Source organism: Prionailurus bengalensis, chromosome C1 (assembly GCF_016509475.1).
Source record: "Prionailurus bengalensis isolate Pbe53 chromosome C1, Fcat_Pben_1.1_paternal_pri, whole genome shotgun sequence".
Lineage (NCBI taxonomy): Eukaryota > Metazoa > Chordata > Mammalia > Carnivora > Felidae > Prionailurus > Prionailurus bengalensis.
Genome location: NC_057345.1, coordinates 146,916,341 through 146,936,179, shown reverse-complemented (window position 1 = coordinate 146,936,179; position 19,839 = coordinate 146,916,341). Strand labels below are relative to the sequence as shown.

Here is a 19,839-nt window from a genome sequence, read left to right as displayed (position 1 = left end):
CGAGCGGCGCTCCGAACGGGGCGGGCCGGGGCGGGGAAAGCCGAGCGCGGCGGGAAGGGCCCAGGGCGGCCGGGGGAGGGCGGAGGGAGGCCGGGGAGGCGGGCGGGCGGCTTTATTGTTTCCTCTCGCCCTCCTCCTCCCGCGCCTTGCCCCAGCGTCACTGGAAAGCCGCCCGAGCCGCCCGGCGGCGGGTTATTTATAGAGCTGGCTGCGCGCGCGTCACGGAGCCCGGCCCGGCTGACGGGGCCGCTGACGCGCTTAGCCGCGGGGCCGAGTCCGCGGGGCTGCGCGCCCGGCGCCGGTGACAATGGGCTTCTGTGTGTGCAGCTGCCGCCGCCGCTGGGGGTCGGAGGAGGGGGGCGGGCGGCCGCTCCCTGACCCCCCCCCCCCCTCCCGCCCTCGACTTCCCCGAAAGGTAACCGGCCTCTTCTGCCCCTGGCCGGGCCCCGGGCCCCCCACACCCCCTCACCAGCAGCTTCTACCTTTTTTTTTTTTTTTTTTCTTTTCTTTTCTTTTCACCAGTAAGTTCCCCTGGGCCCAGCCTCCCCGCTTCCACTTCCCCCGTCTCCCCCTCTTCCCCCCACCCCCAACATGACGAGAGAGGGGGATTTAGCCGGCCGGGGGCGGCCACTTTGTGCGTCCCAGGGAGCGGGACCCGCACAAGGCGCGCCTGCGGGGGATGCGGTGACCGAGGGGCCGGGAGCGCCGGGCAGGTAACGTATCCTGGACCTGGAGCGGGGCTTTGTTTGGGTTGGGGGGAGGGGAGCGGGGTGGGTGCGAGCGCCGGGCAGCCCTGCCGGGACTCCGGCCTCCCGGCTCCTCCGCCCCGCTGGCCCGCGCGCCCGAAGCCGATCTGGGGTGTCACGCCAAGAGCGAAAGAGAAACTTCTGCGTGACTGACTAGATGAGGCTCCTCCCGAGAGATCAAGATAATAGAGGACTCCCCCCGCCCCTCCCCGCCGGTTCTGGCCGGCTACGCCCCCACCCTGCGGAAGGAGGGGCTGGCGGGGATTTTAGGGACTTCCTGGGACGCGGAGACCGGCTCTGAACCGTCCCCTCTCCGCTGCCGCGAGCTGGGAAAGCTTGCTCTGGAGCCTCTCGCACGTGGCAGGCCGGCAGAGAACTTGCCGTGCCTTCTAGGAAATTGCAATCGATTTGTAATGCAGTTTCGCTAATTGGGAGTTCAAAATTAAACTTTAATAAAGCATTTGTGTCGTCTCGTGTAATTGTGAAAGCTTCCATCCGTCCTGGTAGATAGACTCTAAGTCTCAAGTTAATGGCGCTAAGCTAGATTTCCCCCCCAAGTACAATTCCGTCAGCCGTCGTCGGCGCAGCTGGATTTCCGTAAGGTACAGATGTTGCTAATGGCAGCTTAAGCACGGATGGGCAGATAGCATACGGAATGCAACATGTTGCCATATGGTTCCTTTAGCCTTTCACCTCCAGGGATATCAATCACATATATTCTGGGAGGATCTTAATGACTCTCCGAACGGCAAAATGAATTACCTGGTGCAATTTATATCCCTTGACCTGATACGTTATAACAACAGGGAGATAGCATCTCACAGTTTTCTGTGGTATAAATTGAGCTACAGAGCTGCGTTTCAAATTCTGTAGCATCTATTTGTGGGTTGAGGGGCCCTGTCAAATCATTCTGGCTGTAAAAGCTGGTTTCTCCTCCCCCCCCCCGCCCCCACTTCCGAACAAAACAAAGTTTATAAAGTTTGGCAAAACCGTTGTCTCAGAAATTTCCAGTCAGCCAACCAAATACTAATTGATGAGAGTATGGAGAAATGGAAAATATGAATTTCCAGAGCTAGTTACTTAAGAGTTTGTAATGTTTAGGAACACCATACTTTTTGGAATCCAGAAAATTAAAGAACTCCTACGAAAAATATGTGTTCTGAGTTGTTTCAATATAACTCCTAAGCCTATTAACTATTTGAAATTCTGTTTTTTTTAAAAATAAACTTCAGTTATTCTTAAAGTTTGGGAAATAACTTACAGAAAACAGTCCTCAGAAATATGAAATATAAGAAATATAAGGAAGAACTCCCTGGCCAAACAATTTCTATACACAAACACCCCCCCCCCCCCAACCTCCCACATACACACTATGTGTGTACTTTAACTTGGATCATCTATGTGGCGATGCTGGTCGTTTGTTTTTTTTCCCCCCACCATGTCAGTCACAGCATACTGAGGTCACTGTTTAGATCCTAGTGGAATATTTCTGTAATATTTCACAGGTCTTATTTTAAGTATCCTGGTGACTAATAAAATGGTTGATTGCCTCTAATTTCAGGTTATAAACATGGTTGTCTCTTAGTGTATCCCTCCTTTTTCTTCCACTAATGCAGGGAGGCAACATGGAAAACAAGAAAGAAGGCTAAAACAAAAAAGTAAACAACTTATGAAAACATTTTTTTTTAACCTTTACCCATTAAGGGATATCTGAAATCTATGGTCATACTATCCTTTGGAAGATTTCCCTTCCAACAATATGTCCACCACGTGAATTCATGTGACCTCACAGACTAAGAAAATACACAAGACCTAAGCAATCTGAACAAGTATATATTTTCAGTCATGTCCGGGTCTGAAAGTTAACATTCTGAAAGTTTGTCTAGACATCATGTCCTTTCAGTATCATTTTGAAATTACAAGACAGTATTTTTTTCCTTTTTTTTTTTCTCCTTTTGTCGTAGGTGATGACGTGTTACCTGGTGCTTGGGTTAGTGCGATCATCTTGGCAATACCAAATAATCTAAGACCTTTTGTGTATTTATATAGCAGAAAAATCTTCTACAGAACACATTAAGATCTATATCTGAGTTATGGCGACCATTTCTGGGGGCTGTTTTTGGTAATCTTTTAATGGCTAAGGTTTTCTCTCTGCAGCGCCAGCACTCAGTGAGTCTTAACCCTGATCAGAAGTGAGCTTGTCAATAATGACTCCATCTCCGTGACTTGTGAATAGGCAGTGAGTGTGTCCTTTAATCAGTCACACAGAACTCGCCTTATAAAGCTGTTATTGTCATGAGCAGATATGCAGCCTTTTGTTAGGCTCCATGATTATTAACGTGCTCCTCCTTCAAAAGCCAGGCCTGCTGTGCTTCATTTCAGAATTCAAGTCCATTAGTAAATAAAATCCTAAGCAGCACGATTTGTTTTTTCTCAAGTTACAACATTACAGATAGTTCATGAATGATTTGGGGCCCTTTTGTAGACCTAAACGATGTATATTTTTGGTAGACACATCCAGTAGTAAAAACAAGATGTGGACCTTGCATCATGACTTTTATTTTAAATGAAGATTTGATGGATGTCCATTGTTACTCTAAATGAGGTGGCTGGCAGCCAAGGCGGTCCCTGTGGCTGGGAAGTCCTAGCATTGTTATTGTCTACCAGGGAATCACTTTCTATTTTTTGAGCTCTCAACTTCACCTCCCTCGTTCAATATTGCCCTTCCATATTGCTAATCTGAGAATTCGTTTGGAAAAGAAAACTTTTGAAAATGTGTTTGTATTGGCCAAGAAGATTTTCACCACTGTTTCTGGTTGCCTGCTGGTTTACAGCTTTTATCTTGAGCTGGCATGTTTATTTTAATTGAAAATGAAGAGATACCCTTAGGAGAGGGTATATTCCCCATGCTTTCATTTTAATTGTGATGTAATCCTAGCTGCCTTCTTATTTTTTACTCACGAATGTATTTTAAAATAGGGCAGATAGGGCAGATGTATGTGTTTCTCATAGGAACATGGGACAAGTTATGGATGGGCATTAGGCCTCTAATAGAACTCTGCATTCAAGTGAGTGGGAGTGGGGAGGAGAGCCATGAGGAAAGAGTATGCTGGTCCCACTGCACTGGCCCTGTTTGCTTTTCAAATTTAAAGTCTACATCGCTGCATTGGAAACTTGTTTCTCTCTTTTATAGCATTTCATTTTAAAAGAATTCTTTAAAAACTGTCAATCTGTAAATATTTAACTAGCCAGGCAGGAAACAGTCTTTTATTCTCAGCTATATGCAGCTTTGTTTTTATCTGGGTTAGTGTGAGTGCCATGTAAATACCACATAAAAATTTGACTTGGTTTTCCTTACTTTGACTGAAGATTGACAGGGGCTTCTTTAATTAATCTTGTTCTCTTTCATGTTCTGTATTCAGATATTGAAATACAGTATTTTTATACATTTATAAGATTGTGTTTGCATTTATTTAATTTATGTTTCTTTTTTTAAAGCATGTAGCCTTGAATGTTTGTTCTACTTTTTTTTTTTTTTTCTTCACATCATTACTCTGGTACTGCTTGATGTAACTTGATTAGCTCCCTCCCCAGTCATGATTGGTAATTAAAATAGGCATTAAAATTAGTCACTTAGCAATTTTGCTGTTCAATTGGCAATTAAATTACTTAATTGCAATTAAAGTCCTAATTTTAATTGGCAAAATGATAGATGTAGATTTAAGATAATATGTATAAATACTTTAATAAGTGTCTATATAAGGATTACTTAATTACTCAACTTCAAGTTTATGCTGTTAACTTTAGAACTTTTAAGTGAGCAATGAAATTTATATTACATCTATTCAAAGGATATGGTAATTAGATTTATTACTTATCACTATAAGGGTCCTTGCTATAAGTTACTTTTGTAGTGTTAAAATTGTAGGCTTGATAATTGCAGAATTATGATGAGGAAAAGGGCATATATGTCTTTGTCGTAATATATCAGTGCAGGATGTTCATTTTTTATTAAATCAAGAGGTTCCTATCCACCAGTTAGTCTGAGGAAAAAGAAGAGAATCAAAAGTGGTTATTTTGTCATTAAAGGTAGACCAAAACTAGCCAGCTGTGATATAAGCACAGAAACTGTCGCACAGTGTATGTGTTTTATCTACTTAGTATGCTATATAATACTGTGATAGTTACTAATGTTATTAGCTACTTTTAGAATTTCAAGTGCCCTTGATATTTTCTTAGCATGTAGCTACTTATTTGTAGAATCTTTAAGATGTCTTCTAGGACTTGGTACAATTTAATGACTGACCCTCCCATCCATGTTTACTGAAATTAGCAATGAAATACAAAACCAAAGTTACCCTTCCTTGCTTAACCAAAAAGAATTCTTCCATGGAAAATACTGGTGGTTTCCATAGGCTGGGAGTATGGGTGAAGGGCTAGTTACTATTTCATGGGTATACAGTTTCGTCTTTATAAGATGAAGCATTGTAGAGAGGGATAGTGGTGATGCGTACACAGCAATGTGAATGTATTTACCATCACTGAACAGTTCACTTGAAAACGGCTAAGATAGTAAATTTAATGTTCTGTGTACTTTACCACACATACAGAAAGAAAATACTGAGTGATTAGTTTAAAAGCAATTGTTTAGGAGATGGTTACTGAGAGTCAAGCATTAGAGAAAAGATGAAGAATTTTTATTATGCAAAATACTTTTTGAGTGGCATGAGGCTTTACCATATGTTCAGTTTTATAATTTTAATTTGCAAGTAGATGCTTCTAGAAAAAAAAAGAGTGCTGCTTTCTCCTGCACATCTTTACACATTTCTAGAATGGAGTTCTGTATTGAAGTAAGAAATAATTTTGCATTCAGTGAGTGATGTTGGTAAAAAAAAAAAAATTGGGCTGAATAAAACTGAGTAAAACGCCATAACTACCCAAAATGTGTATATCAGGTAAGCAATTGACTTCTTGTGTAAGCATCCTATAGGAAGAGAATAAATGATTGACCGATTAATATCCTATTAATGCAAATTAAAAGGCAAAAGGAAAACAGCAAAAAAAACCCTTCAATATTAAAAAATTATTTTGTAGTTCCATAACTGAGTTTGTTTTCCAAAGTGAAAATTTCTCTCTTCTATCACTAACGTAAAATGTCTTGCTGAATGGCAACAAATGCCATGAATGTAAATTTGTCAAAATATAACTTAAAATATATATCTCATTTTAATGTCTAAGATCGTTTCCATTAAGTAATTTTATTACAAAATATCTTAAACATACCTCAACTCCTACAGTATAACAGTGATGTCTCTTCACTATATCTGAATTGTAAGGGCTACTCTGAGTTCATTTTGGGAGAATAGTGAAAAGATTCCCTAAGGACCCCTTTCCCATGCATTAAGATGGAAAATCCTATGGGATTACATCTATGTTTGCTTTCTAAATTATACGAAAAGCTCAATTTTATTAAGTATAATCTGTCTAGCCATGCATAAAATAAAATACTTTGGTTTAGATGTGAGTGTATGTATTATTTATATTATTTTTTATAAAAATATCTTTCTATACATGTGTCAATATATTCTGCTTAATATTGGTTAATATCCTAAAAGATAATATAGTAACATGACTTCCCTAAATGATTTTCTGACATCATTTAACTGTATAGATTGAGAGAATTGGCAATTTTGTCATTTAGTTGTTTCCAAAAGAAGGAGCTACTTATGTATAAGACCAATTTTCACTCCTATTTAACTCATTAAAGAAAACAGACCTTCAGTGGGGCTAATTTTACACATTTATACATCCCAGTAATTTAAAGTTGTATCAGAATCCTGGCCCTGAAAAAAAAAAAAAAAAAACTAGTATTGTCATTTTAGTTGAGTTATAAAATAGTTTATATTCAAGAATCTATGTTAAAAAATTATGAAGGGTTGCAGTGATATATAAGTGCAAAATTTCAGTTTCTTTTAGCCTAAAGCATCATTTTAACATTTTCTAAAAGGTTGTTCAATTCTACATTTTGATTCCATTATATGTGTAATTAAACCTCTGTGCACAAAAGCATTCTCTTATGTACTAGCAAATACACCCACAGGAATCCTCTTCTAAACTATAATTTATTTAAACATGTAATCATAGGATTTTAAAACATGCTTTCATTTTTCCAAACTATATGCCAATTTGCGCTACTTGGTGATAAAATGAGAGATTTTATTACTATTTTGATTCCCCCCCCCCCTGTGACTTAACAGTGAGTTAAACATGGGCAGGAGGAAAAAAAGAATATCTATTGTGAACCTAATTCCATGTGTTCAACTGTTTTCCCCTTTTAAGAAAAACAGACAAGAATAAAAGATTTGTAGCTATTTATAAATTCCAGCACAGTACCGAATATTTGGGCCTGCAGCTTTCTCTCCTAGGGTTTGGCCTAAGTAGTAAATAGCTAGCTGGTGAGTGAGTGAGTGAGTGAGTGAGTGAGTGAGTGAGTGAAATCTTCCTGATCCTTGTGGAGTCAGGCCCCCTACTGACAGGATCAGTCAATTACAGACGTTGGCGGTTCTACTGAGACTTCGTTCCGTCAAAATCTGGTGGGGACACAGGAGTCAGGAGCTTTGAGCTTGGTCCTTTTTTACTCTTTCTGATGATTGTGTTACATTCTTTCCACCCCGAGCACATCCGAAGCCCTACCAAAAATGCTAGCCCAAGAAGTAGCTTATCCAGTAATTGGTTCAAATGAGTTTATCAGTCTTGCATCCAGGGTGCCTTCCTAAGAAGTAACGCTTGCCAGGCACTAAAATAGGAATTTGAAGAAGAGGGAGAACTCTTAAACAAGTTGTAGGATGCAAGGGCAAATGTCCACCTTTTGTCTCTTTTTCAATGTGATATTGAATCCTTCCACCTCCAGTTACTAATAATTATAATTAGCTGCTGTGGAAAATTGCCTCTTGATCTTGGGTGCATTAAGACTTGGGCAAGGGCTCTGTTAAGCCAGACTCGACAGGTTGCTGCTGTAGAATAACGCATCACACTGCAATGTGTGTCTACCTCAGAGCTCACTTTAAGAACTGCAGAACACTTTTCCACTCTCTGGGAGAGAATTCTCAAGTTGTCCCCAGGCTCAACCCAGGCTAAAGCCTAGTGTTTTTAAAAATGGCCATAAGGGAGGAGGAACTTGTGGAGGGAATGTACCTACTCAGATGTGCGTGTTTGTGTATGGAGGGTGCTGGTTACAACCTTAAAGTTCTCCTGGCCCCCGCTTTCCTAGGAATATATTAAAAAATAATAACCGCCACCCCGGCGTGGCCGCGGTTGAGTTTCCGACTGCCTGAAAATAGCTGCCGGGAGCCTGGCCCACCGCTGGGATCAAGGAAAAGCTCCTCCTGGCAGCGCCCTGCTCCCTCGCGGAAGGGGAAGGGAACCCGGGAGGGCGCCACCGAGCTAGAGCCGCTGCTATTTTGGGCCCAGCCCCGCGGGTGCGTCAATGCCTGCGCCCCTGCGTCACCGCCACCCCCACCCCTTTCCTTCTCCCCGGCTCTCCAAACTCTCACTTTTTCCCTTTCGTTCGCGTGGAATCGCTCCTGCCCACGGGGCGCTGACGCTACCGAGCTCATGCTAATAGGCTATTCTTCGCCCTCCTCCCCTCTTCCCCCTACTCACACATCCTCACTCACCACAACAGCCCCCCCCCCCCACATACACACACACACACGCGCGCGCGCGCGCACACACACACACACACACACACACTCACTCACTCACACACACTTCCTGGTTTTATTTGTGCTCCGGCCCGCTGGGGCACCGCTGAGCCGCGGCGGCGGCGGCGGCGGCGGCGGCAGCGGCAGTCGAAACATCTGGGGGAAACTTAAGGTGGCCACGCAGGTTTTGCCGAGGCTGCGGCGCAGAGGAGCCCGAGGCTTCCCGGGGCAGCCGCAGGACACCTGATGGCTACGCCTTTCCAGCCGCTGGGGAGCGGGGAAGGGCTAGGGTGCAGATTAGAGCTGAGCGGCTCCGGAACGCGCCTGGTTCCGCGGCGCTTTTTGCCCATCCAGGGAACGCCAGGATGGGGGTCGGGGGAAAGTTGCCAGGGGGCTCCCGCAGCCTGGAAGCGGGCCCTGCCGAGGGAGGAAGGAATGTTGGAACTCTTCTCGGGCAGAGAGGGGGATACCTCGGAAGCCTCCCTCCCCGCGTCCCAGCCTCGTCCAGCCCCTTGGGAGAAGTCCGCAGAGGCCCGCCCTGCTCGGGCCCGAGGAACAGGGAAGGGGGCTCCATCCCGGGAGAGGTGGCGTTTCCTTTGCTAGAAAGCGCCTTGCGCCCTCAGCCTGGCCGGCGGATTGGCTTGCAAAGTGGAGTCGGCGGGGACTCGGGCAGCCGCGGGGGTGCGGCGAGCTGCCACGGTGCTCCGAGTCCCTCTCCTGGGAGGGCTAGACGCACAACTTTACGCTCGCGGAGATACCCCTCCCTCTCCCAATGTTTTGCCTTTCCCTTTTGGCTCTCAGATTGAGGTTTCGAGAGCCCTTGTGCTTCAGAGGAGGGTTCATTTGTGTCTCTACAACTCGTACTGGGGTACAAGTTGGTGGGCACCCAGGAGTGTCGAAAGTATTAGAGTTGGCGAAAGGTGAGGTTAGAGCCCCTTTCCGCCGCAGGCGCACCTGTTGCCCGCTGCTCGGCTGCATTGTCTGCGAAAGGAAAGTGGGCGACGCCTCATTCTGACTTTGGGGATCCCTGAAGGGCTGGGATGCTGTCTACCTGCTCCCCTCTCTTCCCCTTTCCACGCACCACATCCTCCCTTGCACGTGGGCACTGCAAGGAAAGAAGGGAACACAGAGAACAGGCCCTACCCAGTACCTTCCACCTTGGACTGTGTGTGGGGGGGGGGGGGAGGGGAGGAGAGACAGAGAATGCCAACGCCAAAGGAGGAGGCCATGGACAGGAAAAAGGAGAAAAAGGATATGCATCGGACTAGGGAAATCCCACCCTGCCTGAGCCCTTTGACCGTCTCGGGTCGTGGGACGTCTGTACGCGCTTCCGCTAATGGGGGTGACAGTTGTGAGTGCGTGAGGTTAGGACACTGCCAGATAGACCCCACCCCTTGCTAGTCCAGGTGCTGGCTACCTGGCCCTCGCCAGCGTTCCCTGCCGCCCGGGCTTTTGTTGCACCCTCCCCCACAAATGAGCCGCCGGGCTGCAGCGGTGGCCTGGGGGTTTGGGAGGTGGGGGGGGGGGAAGGTGAGGTGAGATGTCGCGGTGCTGCGGGCTGCGCGGACCTGAGTGGAGAGGTCACACCTCTTTCGGAAAAAAAAAAAAAAAAGAAAGAAAGAGAGAGAGAGAGAGAGAAAAGAAAAAAAAAAAAAAAAACCCAGGCTTGCGACCAAGGTGAACCCAGAACGGTTCCCACCTTAAAATCGGCCCTACTCGTGACGTCAGGTCGGAAATATACCAAAGCGAGAGCCGGCCAGGAGTCCGGGGAGCGCGGCGGCGCGGCGATTGGGCGGCGGGCCGCTGACGCGCGCTGACGCGCGGAGACTTTAGGTGCATGTTGGCAGCGGCAGCGCGAGCCACATAAACAAAGGCACATTGGCGGCCAGGGCCAGTCCGCCCGGCGGCTCGCGCTAGGCTCCGCGGTCCCGCTCGCCTGCCCAGGCGGCCGCCTTCTCCTGCGCCCTCCCCGCTCTCGGCCACCAGGCTACCTTCGCCCCTCTCGCCCACCCCTCCCCGACCCTGCCACTCGGACTCCCAGAGGGAACTACACTTCGGCCGAGTTGAATGAATGAAGAAATACGCGGAGAACTCCTAAGTGAGTAGACGCAGCCCGTGCAGCTCGAGTTCCCTTATCCTTCTCTCTTCTTTTGCACGTCTCTTCTTTCCACATGTGTGGGACAGGTTTTCTGGAAGTGGGCGCCAGAGGTTCGCAACGCGAGCGGGGCGGGAGGATGGGGAATAGGTGCGTGCAGCCACAGCGGTCATTTGCCCGAACTCCAGCTTTGGCACTAGGGGGGAGTTGGCTCCCAGCAGGCTTCCAGGCTCCTCATTGGTGGACGTGGAAGAGAGACCTGCATAGTTTGGGGGAGCTGTGGACTTGCCCGGGGAAATGTGCCCAAAGTTTGCTCTTAGAGCAGAATTGATTGTTACCATTCGGCAGGGAGACTCCAGGTCCTGTATATACGAGGGTCTGGGACACTGCCCACAAAGGGACAGGGAGAAAGTTCTTCAGTTTATTTGTTGCTTGGGAACTGCGTCTCCGAGGCTGGCCGGATTGCCAGGGTTTCCTGGGTATTATTGAATAAGGGGTGGTGTTGCTGTTGGTACAGTGTCCTATTACTAAGTTGCTTGAAATTTCTGGTTTTGACACATGCCGTGCTTGTGTTTGTGAGTGCGTCAGAGAGAGAGACAGAGAGACAGAGAGAGAGATAGAGAGTAAAGAGTACAGTTATGAAACTGCGAAGTTCCCAGGAGGTTAATATCCAGCACAGGCATATCTCTTAAGGGCTGTGGCTATCATGGGTCGCTTTCCTTTCTACTTTTTCTGATTAACCTTCCTCCCCATGAAGCAAGATTATGGGGGTGGGGGAAGGAGAACAGAAGGAATGGATATATTTGGCTTTCTTTTTCATTAGTAATAGGACTGTGCTCTAGAATGCCTTCCAAGTGGCAACATCTGAAAATTACTGGGACACAAGAATGCCTTGTTCCGGCAAGTAGGCAGATTGTGGAAGGCTGTATAGGGAAGGTGTTTGGCTTCCTATGTTGGGAAACGCTTCTAACCTCGGTGCCAACACCAGATAAGCAGTGTTTCCCTCCCTCTGCAGTTGACCTAAGATGCTCCTGGAAAAGTAGGGTCTCTGCCTCCCACCCCTTGGCCACTAAAGATGTTGAAAGGCAAATTTCCTGGGGAAAGTGAATGCCAATTCACCTGTATCCTCAACCCCAGTGTTGTGTCAAAATCCAGACGCTTCCATTCAGATCGCCTTCAGGGCTGCCCAGGCCTTGCTAGCATTCTGTAACCGCAGGGGTTACAGAAAACACTTGATAGAAGTTTCCAGTGCTGCATTTTATTAAACTCTAGTTTCTTCTTATTTGAGTCTGAATTAAACGAAAATGGAAATGACACTACCCTCCCACCTCCATCTCTACCCCCCTGCATCTTAGCAAAGGGCCCAATTTATTACATCATAAGTATTAAATAAGTACATGAAGTACCTTTTCTCCTTCAGAACCCTCTCTCTGCAAGGACTTACACAGTGCAGTGGGTTGGCATTTCCTGTTGTTTACAGCCGTCTCTTTTACACATTCATCTTAACTCCTAAGTTTGGTAAAGGCTACACATTAATTTCCAATGAAACAACCAAGGAAGGTATAGAAGGAGTTGCTTGGTGACTCTACTCATGCCCAGATGAATCTGTCGGGAAAGTCACCCTGAAGCTTCTTGTGTCTGTGTTTCAGGGAGGAGATCCAACAGGCTGGACTCCCCACTGCCTTTCTAAAAATCTTGGAAACCTTGTCCTTCATTGAATTACGACACTGTCCACCTTTAATTTCCTCGAAAACGCCTGTAATTCGGCTGAAGGTTAGTGCAACTTTGTTTTTTTTCTTTCCCTCCTCCGAGTTCCCTGACCATCAAGAAACAGGGCGATACGATCTTCCCGTCCTCAGCAAACTCTGTCACTTAAGGCTTTCCTGGCCCATCATCTTGGGGAACAACATTCTCATTGTGCAATTCACCCTCATTTCTAGAATGAGCCTGCTGAACCCGAGCTTCAGAGGAAAGGCTCATTTGAGCGGGACTGGCCGGGTGAGGGGGTGAGGGGGGAGGCGGTTGAGATATCCGGGAATGGAGACCCTCAATAGCTTTCTAGCTCTGGGTCTCCCTTGGACCAGCCTTTCCATGCCCTGCACTGTTTTGCTTCGCAGCATTCGCGCTCTCCGCCCTTCCTTTCGCGTCCCTACGTGCTCTCTGACCGCCACGAGCTGCCGGTGTAGCTCCAGGTGTACCCGAGCCCGGGGAAAAGTGTTCAGTTGACCAGGCTGAGTGTATATTACCCTGTTTCATTTCCAGCCATGCCTTGTGTTCAGGCGCAGTATGGGTCCTCGCCTCAAGGAGCCAGCCCCGCTTCTCAGAGCTACAGTTACCACTCTTCGGGAGAATACAGCTCCGATTTCTTAACTCCAGAGTTTGTCAAGTTTAGCATGGACCTCACCAACACTGAAATCACTGCCACCACTTCTCTCCCCAGCTTCAGTACCTTTATGGACAACTACAGCACAGGCTACGACGTCAAGCCACCTTGCTTGTACCAAATGCCCCTGTCCGGACAGCAGTCCTCCATTAAGGTAGAAGACATTCAGATGCACAACTACCAGCAACACAGCCACCTGCCCCCTCAGTCCGAGGAGATGATGCCGCACTCCGGGTCGGTTTACTACAAGCCCTCCTCGCCCCCGACGCCCACCACCCCGGGCTTTCAAGTGCAGCACAGCCCCATGTGGGATGACCCAGGCTCCCTCCACAACTTCCATCAGAACTACGTGGCCACCACGCACATGATCGAGCAGAGGAAAACGCCCGTCTCCCGCCTCTCCCTCTTCTCATTTAAGCAGTCGCCCCCCGGCACCCCCGTGTCTAGCTGCCAGATGCGCTTCGACGGGCCCCTGCACGTCCCCATGAACCCGGAGCAGGCGGGCAGCCACCACGTGGTGGACGGGCAGACCTTCGCTGTGCCCAACCCCATCCGAAAGCCCGCGTCCATGGGCTTCCCAGGCCTGCAGATCGGCCACGCGTCGCAGCTGCTGGACACGCAGGTGCCCTCGCCGCCGTCGCGGGGCTCTCCCTCCAACGAGGGGCTGTGCGCCGTGTGCGGCGACAACGCGGCCTGCCAGCACTATGGCGTGCGCACCTGTGAGGGCTGCAAAGGTTTCTTCAAGGTGAGCGAGGACCGGGCGGAGGAGGCAGGTAGGGGCCCCCTAGTGCCGGGAGCCTCCGAGTGCGCGCTGCACCTGGGTCAGGCAACCCAGTCCCACCTAGTTGGCCCAACTCCCGGGTCCGCCAAGGCGGCCCCACAGAGGTCCACGGACTGTGGCGGAGGCTTCTGGGTGCCTGAGAAAGGGAAGTAGAAGGCCGGGAGACCTGGGGTCGCATCCTCTGCACGCAGAAGACCCGGCAGGCCCCAGCCCGAAGTAGCTGGAGCCAGAGTTAGAAGAGGGTCATTTGCATGTGCTAGGAGCTGTCTTCTCTGTTCAGATTGAAATTGGTTAGGACAGAGAACCGTGTCTGAGCTAACCAAGTGGAACAGAATTCCCTATGGTCAAATTAAGTGATCTCTTTATTTCGCCATCCTGATTGAATAATCTTATCATTTTAAATAGAGAAGGTCTCCAAGGAATGTAAATAATATGAATGCCCACGGATTTGTATTTACTGAGCGTCTCCTTCTCCTTCTCTTGGCATATAAAACACAGCGAGGAGCGGCGAGGTTAGCTCAAATGTTAACGCTATCAATTTTCTCCTGTTAAATGCCCTGGGGTAGGAACACGAAAAGAAAGAGAAAGAAAAAGAAAAGGAAAAAAAATAAAAATAAAAAAGGAGTGGTGTATATGTGTTTGTTTGTGGGGAGGGAGTGTAGATCCCAGCCGTTGAGAAATTCTTCCTGGATCCCCTGGGTTGCTGGATTTTCAAAAAAAAAAAAAAAAAAAATCGGTCTATATTGTCTCCTTTTGCAGCGCACGGTACAAAAAAACGCAAAATACGTGTGTTTAGCAAATAAAAACTGCCCAGTGGACAAGCGGCGCCGGAATCGCTGTCAGTACTGCCGATTTCAGAAGTGCCTGGCTGTTGGGATGGTCAAAGAAGGTAGGTCGGGAGGAGCAGCCCACTCCCCGGTCTGCGCCCACGGGAAAGTGCTGCGCCCACCCCAGTCCCGTTTTCCACTTCCCACAGCGGCGGGGGGGGGGGGGGGTAGGTCTCCGGGTCCCCCCACCCCCCACCCCCATCAGAGTCTGGCCTCCACGACCCAGCAGCTGCCTGCTTGCCCATCCCGCCCTGCAGAAAGCAGCCAGGCCCTTCTCGCCTTCAACCCAACGACCCATTTGGAAGAAGACATAAAACCACCCCACATTTTTGATGCTTCTCGTCAGTAAAGGCTTTACAAGCAGTGGGACCCTGCGCGGCCCGGCCTGCGGCCCCAGGGCTGCGGCCTTCCCCCGGGAGGGGCCGAGGCGGCAGCTGAGTCCCGCTAGGGGGAGCGACGCTAACCCGTTTGTTCCTTTGCAGTGGTTCGCACGGACAGTTTAAAAGGCCGGAGAGGTCGCTTGCCCTCGAAACCGAAGAGCCCACAGGAGCCCTCTCCCCCCTCGCCCCCGGTGAGTCTGATCAGTGCCCTCGTCAGGGCCCATGTCGACTCCAACCCGGCTATGACCAGCCTGGACTATTCCAGGGTAAGAAGCTGGCGGGGGTAGCATGTGGACAAACCCACAGACGGGCAGGACCCCTTCCCACACCCATCACTAGCCCCCGGCCTCCAGCAAGGCTGTGGCTTTACAGCCGTGGGCAGAGCCGCAGCACACAGAGCCACAAACAAACCATGTTGCTGGGAGTGTAGACCGGAGGACAGAGGAAGGAGGAGAGCACAGGCCACAGTGATCACATCTCTGGGAGCCCTCCTTCTTACTGCCATCCCGCGCACACACATACTCACACACTCATGCCTCTAATGCCCAAACCACAGGCTGTACAAAACGCTCCCCCCACCCCACTTGGATTTGATCCCCAATTTTCCACAGAGACACTTTAATCCTTGTCCCCTGTGGCACTGTCAGGGTGGGGGATGCCTGCTTGGGGGTCGGGGAAGGGAAAGAGAGAGAGAGAAGGAATGGCAGTGGGGTGGGAAATCAAGTGGTCAGATTCCTTTTTTACCCCAGCTGTGAGAAATGTGTGGGCTTTAATTGGAGGAAGTATGTCGGGCAAACCTAGAAGCCACTGCAATTTTATTAAGATTTGCAAAGGGCGTCTCTGCTCGAGACCCACTCTGGGACTGGCATGAATACTAACGTGTCAATTGTTTTGTGGAGATAAGAGTGAACGTTTCCCAGGGCTGGATGGCACTGTATTTAGTCTGTATGGAAATGGTAATTTACATATTTAAAGCAGCGACCTCATAGCACCATCCCTAATTGAATTAATTGCCCCGGAACATCTAATTTCCTTACTGGTCAGAGAGAGGTTTAATTGTTATAAAAACCTGGCTCCCCTACTAGAAGCGGGGTTAGCAATTTCACGGGTTATATATTTTAGAGAACCTCATTAAGTGCTTTTTAAAATGAAATTCCAGTTCCAGGCGAACCCTGACTATCAGATGAGTGGAGATGACACCCAGCATATCCAGCAGTTCTATGATCTCCTGACTGGCTCCATGGAGATCATCAGGGGCTGGGCCGAGAAGATCCCGGGCTTCGCTGACCTGCCCAAAGCCGACCAAGACCTGCTTTTCGAGTCTGCTTTCTTAGAACTGTTTGTGCTGCGATTAGCGTACAGGTAACGGAGGAGGCAATCCGGGGAGGCTGGGAAAGGAGGAAGAGAGGAGTCAAGAAGGGAAAGAAAGAGACAGAGGGGAATGAAAGGGAGGGGGGTGGATGAGAAAAATACAGAATAAGAAAGTGAAAGAGGGAGAGAAGAAGGAAAAGACAGTAGACAAAAGAAGAAGGGAAGGAATGAGCCCAGAAGCCTTGGGTGAATGGAATGGAAGTGGGATAGGGGGCGTTCTTGATTGTTATGAAATTAAACCCTTTCAAGGTCTACTGGTCTACATTTTATTAACTCTTCCGTAATTAGGTGCCTCTTAAATCCCTCATTTATTGCTCTTCAAGTAATTAGTTGTTTAGCTTTTCTCTCTCTCTTTTTCTCCCCTCTCTCTCTTTGGTATTAATTGCAGGTCCAACCCAGTGGAGGGTAAACTCATCTTTTGCAATGGGGTGGTCTTGCACAGGTTGCAATGCGTTCGTGGCTTTGGGGAATGGATTGATTCCATTGTTGAATTCTCCTCCAACTTGCAGAATATGAACATCGACATTTCTGCCTTCTCCTGCATTGCTGCCCTGGCTATGGTCACAGGTCAGTACCTCAGGTGCAGGGCACTTCTCTGAAACTGCCCAGAGGGGTCTATCGCGATTTTCCCTTGCCCCTGAGCGTCCATCGTCCTGCCAGCTAGCTAACTGCTTTGTGTGTTCCTCTTTTGTTTCTGATTGTGTTTTCTGCAGAGAGACACGGGCTCAAGGAACCCAAGAGAGTGGAAGAACTGCAAAACAAGATTGTAAATTGTCTCAAAGACCATGTGACTTTCAATAATGGGGGGTTGAACCGCCCCAACTATTTGTCCAAACTGTTGGGGAAGCTCCCAGAACTTCGTACTCTTTGCACACAGGGGCTACAGCGCATTTTCTACCTGAAACTAGAAGACTTGGTACCACCGCCAGCAATAATTGACAAACTTTTCCTGGACACTTTACCTTTCTAAGACCTTCTCCCATGCACTTCAAAGGAACTGGAAAGAAACCTAAAACTATCCAGAGGGGGCAAGTCACAAGGCAGAGATATCCCCATGAGCTGTCTCAGCTCTAGCTGGCCCCCACCCCCTCCATAAAACCCCAGCCCCTCGATCCCTAAAGAAAACAAAAACAAAAACAAAAACAAAAAAACAAAACAAAAACAACAAAAACTGTTGCTATTTCTTAACCTGCAGGCAGAACTTGAAAGGGCATTTTGGCTCCGGGGCATCCTGGATTTAGAACACGGACTACACACAAATACAGTGGTATAAACTTTTTATTATCAGTTTAAAAATCAGTTTATTGTTCAGAAGAAACATTCCTAATTTCTGATGGGAAATGTTTGGCCATGTTTGGTTGTTGCCATTAAGACAAATGTAACACACACACACACACACATACACATGCACACACACACACCTCACACATTGTAAGGGGACCCACAAGTATTGCCCTTTAAAAGACTTCAAAGTTTTCTGCTGTAAAGAAAGCTGTAATATATAGTAAAACTAAATGTTGCGTGGGTGGCATGAGTTGAAGAAGGGAAAGGCTTGTAAATTTACCCAATGCAGTTTGGCTTTTTAAATTATTTTGTGCCTATTTATGAATACATATTACAAATTCTAAAAGATAAGTGTGTTTGCAAAAAAAAAGAAAAAAGAAAAAAAGAACTACACACAAAAGGGACAAGCATGTTGATTCTAGGTCGAAGATGTTATAGGCACTTGCTATTTCAGTAATGTCTATATTATATAAATAGTATTTCAGACACTATGTAGTCTGTTAGATTTTATAAAGATTGGTAGTTATCTGAGCTTAAACATTTTCTCAATTGTAAAATAGGTGGGCACAAGTATTACACATCAGAAAATCCTGACAAAAGGGACACATAGTGTTTGTAACACCGTCCAACATTCCTTGTTTGTAAGTGTTGTATGTACTGTTGATGTTGATAAAAGAAAGTTTATATCTTGATTATTTTGTTGTCTAAAGCTAAACAAAACTTGCATGCAGCAGCTTTTGACTGTTTCCAGAGTGCTTATAATATACATAACTCCCTGGAAATTACTGAGCACTTTGAATTTTTTTTGTTTTTTTTTTTAATGTCTAAAATTGTCAGTTAATATATTATTTTATGTTTGAGTAAGAATTTTAATAATGCCATATTCTGTAGTATTTTTCTTTGTATATTTCCAGTATGGCACATGATATGGAGTCACTGCCTTTTTTTCTATGGTGTATGACAGTTAGAGACGCTGATTTTTTTTTTTCTGATAAATTCTTTCTTTGAGAAAGACAATTTTAATGTTTACAACAATAAACTATGTAAATGAACAGAATTTTGTCTTCTTTCTGGGTCAGGAAAAAAGGATGACTGAACAGCAATCTACAATAGAGTTGGAGCTTGATTTAGGATCGGTCCCTTATTGAACATTTGAGTTTCAAACTGACAGCCTAGATCTATTTTAGCAAAAGAGCCTGGGGAATTAAGCTAATTATCCAGAAAATTCAGTACAATATTTTTCCTTAACCAGAATTTTCGAGTGTGGCAACCTGCATTTGTCAGAATCACTTGAGACTATTTCAACTCTTTTGTTAATTTTGCTGGTAAGGGCAGCTTTCAGAAGAGAAGTTCAGGAGACCTCTAGATAGCCTTTAAACTTTTGCAAGGTCTGAAGTCCTATCAAGTTTTTGTCTTGCCGAATGTTTAGACAGTATCTCTTTAAGACTCAGGAAGTCAACATAGGTTTGGAGTGTGCTGTACATGATCTCGTTTTTCCAATTCCTCTACTTATTACTGTTGTAATGGGCCTTCGAGGAAAGGCTAAGCGTTTCCGGCGCTCTGGGCCTTGGGTCAGTGGTCTTGGCATAGGACAGACTCAGTAGAGGTGTTTCTTAAAACTTTTTGTTTTCCTCCTTCAGTGGATAGTGATGAGGTACAACTTGCACTTTTAGCATAACATTTCCTTCTTTAAGGCTACTCAGATAAATCATAAAATATCCATTTGTCAGATCCTGGGTCTGCTACAGGCACGTTATACCACAGACCTTAGGATCCACCCAGCACCAACTTTTAGCAAAGGAAGGGACTAACGCTGCGGAAGCCGCTCAAGGTCTGAGCTTCCGTCGGGTCCGCTGAACGACCTGGTCCTGGAGCCGCTGAGGTCCTGCCTGTTCTGCTTCAGACCAGCGGTGAATTAATAGCACAAGATGGGGACCACCTTCTTCGCTAAACCTAGTGAATTACACATGGCTTCCGTGTCACTGAAATTTACAGACAGTGTTATTGTTTTTAAAACGCAGAGTTAGGACAGTAAATTGCCACCAGAGTTCTCAGGTTGTTATTCTTACTTTTTTTTTTTTTTTTAAGACACGTTTTGCGAGTGGGCGGGGGGGGGGGGTTGGAGAAAAGGCACGTTCAGTTATAATTTAAGCTTATTTTAACCAGATGCATTTCTCTGCAGGTAACTCTGAGGGGCAAAAGTGGGTGACCACATACGGGATTAAATACTAAGCGAAATGTCCTATTTCCTGGTTTTCTTGAAAAGATA

General features: G+C 46.9%; 1 protein-coding gene across 6 annotated transcripts; it reads left to right on the top strand.

Moving 5' to 3' along the window:
* Positions 1-312: 312 nt before the first annotated feature.
* NR4A2 (nuclear receptor subfamily 4 group A member 2) lies at positions 313-18,622 on the top strand. 6 transcript variants are annotated; one of them, XM_043576755.1, is made up of 8 exons: positions 313-713; positions 12,194-12,317; positions 12,807-13,672; positions 14,468-14,597; positions 15,018-15,181; positions 16,075-16,277; positions 16,675-16,853; positions 17,000-18,622. In XM_043576755.1, the coding sequence occupies exons 3-8, from the start codon at positions 12,809-12,811 to the stop codon at positions 17,254-17,256; spliced, it is 1,797 nt and encodes a 598-aa protein (XP_043432690.1). In that variant the 5' UTR covers positions 313-713; positions 12,194-12,317; positions 12,807-12,808; the 3' UTR covers positions 17,257-18,622. The 6 variants fall into 6 exon arrangements, 5 of the variants coding, with proteins under 5 accessions (XP_043432690.1, XP_043432691.1, XP_043432693.1 ...); XM_043576756.1 differs by lacking the exon at positions 313-713 and adding an exon at positions 8,527-10,547 and having other exon boundaries at positions 15,018-15,106; XM_043576758.1 differs by lacking the exon at positions 313-713 and adding an exon at positions 10,118-10,547 and having other exon boundaries at positions 12,985-13,672; positions 15,018-15,106.
* Positions 18,623-19,839: the final 1,217 nt, after the last annotated feature.

Bases quoted from the DNA above. Each gene is read 5' to 3' on its own strand.
- NR4A2 (XM_043576755.1), top strand. From the start codon at position 12,809: ATGCCTTGTGTTCAGGCGCAGTATGGGTCCTCGCCTCAAGGAGCCAGC. The intron at 14,598-15,017 runs GTAGGTCGGGAG...GTTCCTTTGCAG, and splicing joins TGTTGGGATGGTCAAAGAAG to TGGTTCGCACGGACAGTTTA. The intron at 15,182-16,074 runs GTAAGAAGCTGG...ATGAAATTCCAG, and splicing joins CCAGCCTGGACTATTCCAGG to TTCCAGGCGAACCCTGACTA.